The 9,397-nt window shown below is 48.8% G+C and overlaps 4 protein-coding genes across 7 annotated transcripts; 2 read left to right on the top strand and 2 right to left on the bottom strand.

Moving 5' to 3' along the window:
- The first annotated feature begins 37 nt into the window (after positions 1–37).
- FOIG_05541 (protein-S-isoprenylcysteine O-methyltransferase) lies at positions 38–1,468 on the top strand. Of its 3 annotated transcripts, none has more exons than XM_031204179.1 (2): positions 38–232; positions 331–1,468. In XM_031204179.1, the coding sequence occupies exon 2, from the start codon at positions 337–339 to the stop codon at positions 1,183–1,185; it is 849 nt and encodes a 282-aa protein (XP_031066008.1). In that variant the 5' UTR covers positions 38–232; positions 331–336; the 3' UTR covers positions 1,186–1,468. The 3 variants fall into 3 exon arrangements, with proteins under 3 accessions (XP_031066008.1, XP_031066009.1, XP_031066007.1); XM_031204180.1 differs by having other exon boundaries at positions 73–151; positions 331–1,373; XM_031204178.1 differs by having other exon boundaries at positions 73–232; positions 287–1,373.
- FOIG_05540 (diacylglycerol O-acyltransferase) lies at positions 63–3,797 on the bottom strand. 2 transcript variants are annotated; one of them, XM_031204176.1, is made up of 4 exons: positions 3,012–3,797; positions 2,910–2,950; positions 1,841–2,849; positions 63–1,793 (listed from the first exon to the last, which is right to left on the bottom strand). In XM_031204176.1, the coding sequence occupies exons 1-4, from the start codon at positions 3,283–3,285 to the stop codon at positions 1,573–1,575; spliced, it is 1,545 nt and encodes a 514-aa protein (XP_031066005.1). In that variant the 5' UTR covers positions 3,286–3,797; the 3' UTR covers positions 63–1,572. The 2 variants fall into 2 exon arrangements, with proteins under 2 accessions (XP_031066005.1, XP_031066006.1); XM_031204177.1 differs by having other exon boundaries at positions 1,325–1,793; positions 2,910–3,797.
- Positions 3,798–4,264: 467 nt separating this feature from the next.
- Positions 4,265–6,931, top strand: FOIG_05539 (polyadenylation factor subunit 2). The gene is made up of 3 exons (XM_031204175.1): positions 4,265–4,633; positions 4,935–5,050; positions 5,101–6,931. Exons 1-3 carry the CDS (start codon positions 4,558–4,560, stop codon positions 6,760–6,762), a joined length of 1,854 nt encoding a protein of 617 aa, XP_031066004.1. The 5' UTR covers positions 4,265–4,557; the 3' UTR covers positions 6,763–6,931.
- FOIG_05538 (endonuclease G, mitochondrial) lies at positions 5,764–9,105 on the bottom strand. The gene has a single exon (XM_031204174.1). It carries the CDS (start codon positions 8,183–8,185, stop codon positions 7,145–7,147), a length of 1,041 nt encoding a protein of 346 aa, XP_031066003.1. The 5' UTR covers positions 8,186–9,105; the 3' UTR covers positions 5,764–7,144.
- Between the last annotated feature and the right edge of the window lie 292 nt (positions 9,106–9,397).

The raw sequence follows: 9,397 nt of genomic DNA, 5'->3' as shown, positions 1-9,397 counted from the left end.
ACAAACAAACAAACAAACAAACAAACAAAGATCCACTAAGCTCAGATCCTCCCAACTCATGAGCTAAGGCCAACAATCTTGATATTGTTCTCTGCCTCACAATCCAAGACTGCAGACGCCATTCGGGGACGAGGGCCAACACGCCTTCTGAGTAATAACTTTTCATTTCTTTATTTCAGTGCCAAAGACAGCCTTTCGGCCCTTTCTCTTTTCACGATTCTTCTCAGAATTTGTACGTTCATCTCGTCATCTAATCTTTCATCAAGCTTTATACCAACCCCTGAAGACCTCATGAGATCATATAGACTATTTTCTGACTTTTCATCAAAGAAAGCCATGCCTGAAACCACGCAAAACGCGGGCGCTAGACCTGTCAACTTCAGCCCTTCAGCTGCTCACCATCGAGCATCGCCTGCTCATCATGACTCCTTCTCCGGCAACACTCGCTCTCTGGACGAACTCATGATCCTGAAGCCCTACTTTGCAGGCCAGCCCAAGTCACTCTCCGGTATCGCTCTTCGAGCTTTCTGCCTCGGTATCACCTTGGCTTGTAGTGCTATCTCCATGGGGGCTATCCTATTTTTGACCTCTAGCCCTGTCTGGCGTGTTCCATTCTTCCTGTTTGCACTCTCAGCTTTTCACTTTCTCGAGTTTTGGACTACGGCTGAGAAGAACACACTTGTGGCTAGCATTGGAAGTTTTCTCTTGACGGCAAACTGGCCAGCATACGCCATCGCCCATTCAGCTGCGTTTATCGAATGTGCCATCATTAACCTTTTCTTCCCTAATCGACACTGGGCACCCTATGGCACCGGTCCTATTCTTCTGCTCCTCGGCCTTGTCATGGTCACCGTCGGACAGTATGTCCGCTCAGTGGCCATGTTGCAAGCTGGAGCCAGTTTCAACCATCATGTTCAGACCAGGAAGAAGGATTCCCACGAGTTGGTGACTTCAGGCATCTACTCAATCTTCCGCCACCCAAGTTACTTTGGATTCTTTTACTGGGGATTGGGAACACAGCTAGTAATGGGCAACGTTCTGTGCTTCTTTGCCTATGCGGCTGTTCTCTGGATGTTCTTCAGCAAGCGAATTAAACACGAGGAGGCCAAGTTGATTGAGTTCTTCCAAGATGATTATGTCCAATATCGGAAGAGAGTGGGAACAAAGATTCCTTTCATCGCTTAGAAGATGTGAGAGAAGAGGGGAGCGATCTAGCCATAGGCGCATGTAAATACAGCCAAGACTAGAAATGCTTTTCAGATTACTTGCAATAGGACCAAGTCTTGGGGCTACTGTCATAAGGCCTACTAGGCCAAGTTTATGCCTACAATTCATCAACATAAATTTTAGAAAACAGAATCTGACGGTTGAGGTGAATGAATGCCCTCGCACTTCGCCATGTTAATGCATCCCTAATGCCAGTCTTCAAGATGGTAAAATCTAGTATGTACGAAGATAGGCGAACGACTTCTTAATAATAATTTATCAAATATGTATCGGGCCAATACGGTAAATATGCTAGCTGAGCAATACCAAACAGTATCCAGAAACTTTGTCCGTAGCCAAGGCACTTTAACTCGATACTGTCGTCATCTGTTTGCTGACACTTCCATACTTTGCTTGCCAGGCGTAGAAGTACATCAGTGCTGCAAAGGGTTGTCCAAATATGGTGAATGATACCCAAAAAATAGTGTTGCCAACTATTTTGCCAGTGTGCCCAAGCTTCATGTTTTCAAGAGGCTTGGTCAATGCAATAAGTGGCAGTTGAAGGAACATGCCCAGGAAAGCAACGCCTGCGACCGTCAGTTGTGTAACTATGATTTGGGATATGTAAACTTACCAATGATGTTATGTGTAGGGACACCGACAAGGATCTCGTGAAGAATAGCCGATACCAAGAAGACTACAAAGCTGGCAGCTTGAGGACTCCAACCACGCCCGATCATGGGCATGTACAGATGACGCTTGAAATACGTGTAAACAGGCTTGTTCCACGTGCGCCAGTATGCTCCTAAGCTCTCGCTGTTCCACCAATCGTCATAGAATGACCTGTCGCCAAACCTCAAAACCTCGGCTAGGGCGTTAAGGAACGACTGGAAGAGTGCGAAGAAACCGGCAAGCCAGATGACTAGGGAAATGGTCGAAAGCTTAAGTAGCCGTTCCAGAATAGACATGAGGTCAAGGGAGGCAATCTTGTCGAGCGAGTTTCGAAGGACAGGTGCAGCATACTGAGCACTCGCAACCCACATGAACACACTGAGGCCAAAAATTTCTCCAACTCGCTTGGCCACAAAGACCCATCTGATTTTGTCTGTGCGAGGATACACGGGCTGGTATACGAGTGTGGGTGCCCACCAGAAGTATACCAGGTTGCTGAAGGTGATGTTCTGGGGATACGGGCATTGCGTGTACAGCTCAGGCACCAGTTCGCGTTCTCCTTCCACAGGATGCAGGTAGGCATGCCTCAAGTCACGGTTGGTGAAGGCATATGATGCAGTCTTGAGCCAAACAGCAATGGCATGCATCTCGGTCAAGGTACCAATGAGAGGATGGTGGATCTTGAAGTATACGACCCAAGTGGTGAGAACAAGGGCAAGAGTAATGTTGAAAAGGTGAGCCCATGCGACAACAACCCAGGTCTTATGAAACCTCTTGCGCTCCTGCTCTGAGGGGCCACCAGAAGGTGAATCATTGACACGCTTGAGAGATCCTCGAGCCTGCTGAGCAGCAGCCAGCTCAATCAAGTAGGCGGCGAGGAGATGGCATGGGATGAGGAAGTAAAGGAGTAGACCCAAGTAAATATCTTGACGGCTGTAATCATGACACCTCACGCAGATCAGTACTCCATACTATAGACTGTATTAGCTGGTTGTCGAAGGCATAATTGATGGACGGGAGATGAAGTATACCTTTTGGATGTTCTCAAGCATCAATCGCAAGTTTCCAACAACTGCCAAGCATTAACAACCCAACAGATAACATCATGATGAGGGGCATTGAAGCTTCCATACCAAGCACAATGACCATGAGGTTACGGAACCCAATAAAGCTTGGAGCAGCATCGGAATCGTGACTCAGACATGAAGGCCTCGTCTGTTTGTGGACCGCAGCTACGTGCCTGTACTTCTGGCCAGGCTTCTTTGGGGTTGTCGTCGTGGCAGTTCCGTTACCGTTTCCGTTGGTGCGATTGTTGGGTTTGTTCTGTGTGACGTCGTGGCCGCTGCGCCGGGAGACAGAGGCCGAACCATTCGAGGTTTCTATACTCGTCGCTGTAGCCGAATTCATTTTATAAGAGCCTTGCCTAGACGGCAGACTAATCGCGCAAAAAGTAGAAGCTCAAGAAATTAGGAGAAAGAAAACAAAAGAAAGAATTGAGCAGAGTTGCCGACGGAGATACGACGACCCTGTTAACGTCAAGTTGCTTGGGTGGCGGCGATTGTTACAAGGATGATAAGATACCGAGGGCGCCACTGTCGCACCGAATGAACCACCTACAGCTTCAAGATAGAGCACGTTAAAGAGTTTATCAAACCACAGGAATGTAGGAGATAAAGGGTCGAGAAAAAAAGGAGGTAGAAGGGGCATTCCAATTAAAAGCAATCAATCGACTGAGTTTCTTTCGCAACGGCCACTCTCCTCACTTCCTATCCCATCTCGCCAAGTACATTACCTACTATTATGCAGAACAACCATTTTGGCGCCTCTTCTGGCGGGGCTGTTTGAGCTTTTTCGCTTTGATCATTTTTAGCAGCAGCTCAGGGACTTTTCCAGTGAGGCTAAAGACAATCATCAACGCTAAAGGGGGGGCCCGGGAGCATAACACCCCTGGCTTCCGCTGCATTCTGAGCGTTTTAATGGATCGACGAACTCCCCCGAGCCCACTGGCTTGTGGCGCTGCAGGGGGAAAGGTATGCGGCAACAGGTCGCAGGCCCCAGAAGGCTTGCAACTTTGCGACTGATATCAATGTGAAAGCATGTGAAAGTGCGGTTGTATTGCATACTGTTGGTGAGATGCAACAGCAATCATGAGCGAACTAACGCAGTAAGCTCGGGTAGAGCCCGTGGGTGACGAATCTGCGCCCCAACAATTCGGTATACGAAAGGATATTCACGCATGTGCATGTTTTTAGTAGAGGCACTTTATCTCATCAGATCTAACCGTTGAGAGAGTCCCAAGTTTTGGAGAGAGAGGTCATGTGACGTGGAGTTTTTGGAGAAAGGCGTGACTCCAAAACTGAGGCTGGCCGGTTAATCGTCGCTTGAATCGGCGCTTCGTAGCTTTGAACTTCAACTGAAGCTCACGCGCCTCGAGTAACAGCATTGTCTTTGTTCGTTCTTTATCAAATCAATTTACCGCCCCCAACGTCTTCTTACAGGAATTCAATTTTCATCATCGCCATATAGAATCTCCGTCTGACTAGCTACTCAGAGATTATCCAACAACGACTTCATAGCTGCATTGGTTGTTCATTTCCATCTTGAAAGACCCACTCCCTGCGACGCGCTTCTCAAGAAGGCTATTGTGCATGCTTGATACCCCAAAGAAAATTCGTCACGATGGCCTATGAGCCTCGTGGTGATCATGGTGGTGGCCAGGGCCAAGATGGGGCGTTTGTGAAGGTTCGAGGCAGGCGTAAGTTTACCCATCATACTCAGTGACATGTCTCCTGTTGTGTTTGCATTGCCAAGCTGCTCAGTGGCAGAAAAATATGAAAGTTGTGGGAGAGATGCTACTTCATCAAATGTCTCTGTTCCATGTATGTTCAAGGAACGACTGTTGTTTAGACGAGCAATCGAGATGTTTGATTTTGGCCAACCTCATGCATAAAAGCAGGGGTTCTTTCTAGGGCTATGAGAGAGGCATTCGAATACACATACATCATAACCTGAAGACATAAATCACAACTGATTTCAAACTGACGCTTCAACTCCAGGACCTGTGACTGACTATGGTGCCACTATAACACACTGGCAACATGATCGTGCCCCTAGCTATAAGGGAGGATATACTGGCGAAGCTGAGCGACCTAGTGTTAGCTATATCGTTGATGTGAGTAGCGTTCTATATGAACAACTGCCCCATCACTGACACCAAAACAGATACTTCCACCTGCAGCGCGTGTCACAAAAGCTGCGGACAGTATCCCTATTAAGCACCTTCACTCTTCTCTTAACAAAATCAAGCACCCCATCAATGTGGTGCGTTGGACACCAGAAGGTCGAAGATTATTAACAGCGTCGACTAGTGGCGAGTTCACACTATGGAACGGAACAGGCTTCAATTTCGAAACCATCATGCAGGCTCACGATTCCGCCATTCGTGCCCTGGAATACTCACATAGTGACGACTGGCTTATCTCGGCGGATCACGACGGAGTTATCAAGTACTGGCAACCAAACTTCAACAATGTCCAGAGCATCAACGCCCACACTGACCCTATTCGAGACCTTGCTTTCAGCCCAAGTGATTCCAAATTTGTCACTGCAAGCGATGACTCGACCCTCAAGATCTTTGACTTTGCTCTGGGACAAATGGAATCCAAGCTTGAAGGTCACGGATGGGATGCTAAAAGTGTGGACTGGCATCCTACTAAAGGATTGCTCGTATCTGGTTCTAAGGACCATCTTGTCAAGCTTTGGGATCCTCGTACGAGTCGTTGTTTAACGACTCTACACGGCCATAAGAGTACTATTACAAAAGTACTGTTTGAAAAGGTCCGTGGGGCTTGCCTCGCGACATCTGCAAGAGATCAGACCGCTCGTGTTTTCGATCTTCGCATGATGCGTGACATTTGCCTTCTCAAAGGTCACGAGAAGGATATTTCTACTCTTACATGGCATCCTATCCATCCTAATCTTCTCAGCACTGGTGGTATGGACGGCTCGCTATTCCACTACCTACTCGATTCACCAAACCCGCCTCCTGGCCAGTCCTTCACCGTTGCTCCTTACGACAGCCCTGAACCGTCATCAGTAGCCGCTCAGTCAGTATGGCCAATGCACAAGGTGCCCTTTGCTCATGATTATGCTATTTGGTCTCTTGACTGGCATCCTCTTGGACACATCCTTGCATCAGGATCCAATGACCGTATTACGCGTTTCTGGAGCCGTGCTAGACCTGGTGATACAGATGTTTTCCAGGATCGCTACCATATCGGTGAAGCAGCGGCCGAGGCCCAAGGAACCTGGGACCGCCGTGGTAACCGTCGTCAGCGACAGGAGGAGGAACAACAAGAGATGGAAGACGAGATGGACGCTCTTGTTGACCAAGACGCACCGAAAGCTGCTGTCCCCGGACTGCCTGGCATTCCTGGACTGCCTCTTGGTGGAGGCCTACCAGGCCTTGGCTCAAGTATTCCACCTCCTCCTATTCCTGGTGTCGGTGCCGGCTCAGGTGCTCCTCCACCTCCTCTGCCATTCCCCTTACCTGGACTCAACGGTGGTCCACCGCCACCCCCCTTACCTGGCCTGGATCCCAAGAATCCTCCAGATCCAGCTCAACTCCTCGAGCTGATGAAGAAGGCCGGTGTGCCCCTCCCGCCACCAGGAGCCCTACCTCCAGGAGCCTTACCCCCTGGGCTTATCCCACCACCGGGAAGCATGCCTCCGCCGCCCGGAAGCTTTGCCATGCCGGTTCCACCACCTCCTATGCCTGGATTTGACGCCGACAAGGCAGACGCCCGACGGAGAGCTCCCCTACCCAGTCAAGAGGAGAGCTTGCGACACGAACAGCGACAAGGAAAATACACGAGAGCGAGATAGAGGAAACGCAGAAAAGAAACGTCGATGATTCGATATCCTCTGGCGCTGGTGGTTTACGTAATGCTAACTGGTTGCAACTAAGCAAAAATACATTGTATCCTTACAGAACCAGGCACAGGTTTCAAAAACTGTAATATATATATCAATCGAAAACTTTTGTATACCCATCATTCATTTGAGCCCATAGGCAAAATGCACATGCTATCGGTGGTGCATATAATTCTAAATGCCAAAACATGTAACATAACTGTGACGCTCTCATACGCAGTCGTGTATGTTATAAATCCGTTGAGAGCTAACCATAGAGCATCTCATGCTTATTCATTCCCCTTATGCAGAGACCAATGTTCCCTTTCCCACTCTACAAATGCTTGCTAGCCTTTTATTTCTTAGGAAAAGCCTTTTGCTTATCCGCGAAGTCTCGGATCACAAGAGCACAGGTGTGGTCAGAACACAGACGTCGTCTTCGCTGGGGAGGTAGCTTAGTAGCAAACTCAAGGCCACTAGCACGCTCAACAGCCTCGAGAGGAACCTCGAAATCGGTGATAGGCTTTGAGTTAGCAATGGGAGCGTTAGGGAGAACGAAAGCCCCCAGTGCAACGTTCCCACCAACGCGACCGTCCTCAGCAAAGATCACCTTGTAGAAGTGCGTGGGTACAGCAACTGAAGGAGGAGTGCCGATCATCTCGTACTTGACGTACCACTTGCCATCGGCCTCCTTCTTGGGAAGATAGAGAGGGCCTGTGACGATGCGAACTGAGGGATACTTGACTGTCAAACGACGGCAGAAGTCCTCAAAGTGAGCCCAGTAGTCACGGTTGAAGCCGTCACCGACCTGAGGGCACATGTTTGTGAGGTAGAATGTGTCGTCCATGGCCTTCTGAGACCATTTGCAGTCGGCAGCAGGAACTTGATGACCACGGTCATAACCACTGCGGTAGTAGTCCTTCAACAGAGCCCGGAACTTTTGTGGCACAGAGTCATCCTCAAGAAAGCTGCTGTGCTTTCGATCACCATCGCGAATGGCAAGGGAAGCAGGTGTGATATGTTCGACGACCCAGTGAGGGTTTCGTGTACGACGATCGTAGGAGGAGACAAGGCCAGAGCGATTAGCGACATCGGCGATAGGGCCTGGAAAGCCGTACTCGAAAAGACCCCCGGGGTTGACGATTGCGCTGGGGTCGATTGGCAAGCCGGACGGCGCAGTGGCTGGAGGCCCGAAGACTTGGGCGGGAGGAACAGCGGGAGAGGCGGTGGGAGCAGGAAGAGCGGCGAAAGAGTTTGAGGTTGTTGGAGGAGGCGTAGCTAGAGTATTGGTTTCCTCGACACGTTTACCGCCTCGAATGGAGTAAATGGCGGCAGTGATAGCAGCACCACCTCCTGCGCCTAGGCAGGCCATAGTAGCGAGAGTAGTCTTGGACATGATTATTATCCCTTGAGAACAGACGAGGCTACGAAAAAAGAAAGTAGAATAAAGTTTGATCTTAATGAGCGGACGAGCGATAGTATGTGGGAAATCAATAACTGGGAGTCAGATCACGCGCGATCTTTGCCCAATGGTGTTGAGTTGCAGTGCCTCGTGATATTGAGATCGATCACAGGGTTTGAGATAGCTTTCGAGCCGACCCGTAGAAATTTTGGGAGCTGAGCTCGGGACGGAACGTGGGGGTCCGTTGTTTTGCCGTTATCGGTGGATTTTAGGGGTCTTGAGGCCTGTGATTTGACGTCACTGCGCGGTAGTTTGAAGATTGAGGGTAACAGTCAAAAATGGAATATCATTAGATCCCGCTGTTTAAACACAGGGAAATACATAAAAGCGACAGATACTGGCGAACGGCTACTTGCCCTACCTAGAGCATGAATTCGAAGCAAGACAGGGCATGAATCATGTAGGGATTGTTCTAGACACCGAATGATTCAGATTGATTCATCAAGGTGCGTGGCTTGTGAGACCCTAAAATGTAAGTTGCCGTGTATGACAAGACACGAGTTCATCGAAGAGCCATCCACGAGGAATTTTAATTCTCGAGGGTCCTTTAACCTCGAGACGTATTTCGGGGTTGAGGCTCAGCGGAAGATCACATTATGTAGGTTCGTGTTAGCGTGGACCATAGCGAATATCATGCGTAGCATTACCTATGATGTGGGGGATGACAAAGACGAGAAAGTGATTCGCCGCGCAAATCGCATCTTCAAACTTAGCTCAGACAAGGTACGAGGCGTCATGATGAGAGGAGTTAAAGCTTTTATATACTTGACTTGCATAACCGGAGGAAGGCTTCTATAAAATCCGGCTTGATGTTGAGGAACCAATGACTCTACTGTAAAATATGTGAATACCTAGTAGTTACCTAGTAGTTACTCAAGTCACATATAATACAACCCCCACGATACCAGGGCAATTATGGATATCGCTATAATTAATAACGCACTATTAACTGGTGTCTCACTATTTTACTACTCGTTACAGCTACTACAATCAAAAGAGGCATGACAATTCGTAAGCCAGGCGGTCAACGAGACGCCGTGATCCAATGATGCGCAGATGCTGAGACGTGAGAACCTTGAGGGACAGTTTTGATGGAGACGCACGGCCTCATGATGGTGTAAGTTGACCCCCAACTCGATCCTCTAA

Source organism: Fusarium odoratissimum (genome assembly GCF_000260195.1).
Source record: "Fusarium odoratissimum NRRL 54006 unplaced genomic scaffold supercont1.7, whole genome shotgun sequence".
NCBI classification, from domain to species: Eukaryota; Fungi; Ascomycota; class Sordariomycetes; order Hypocreales; family Nectriaceae; genus Fusarium; species Fusarium odoratissimum.
The sequence above is the reverse complement of the archived record's forward strand: the minus strand, read 5'-3'. Positions and strand labels throughout refer to the sequence as shown.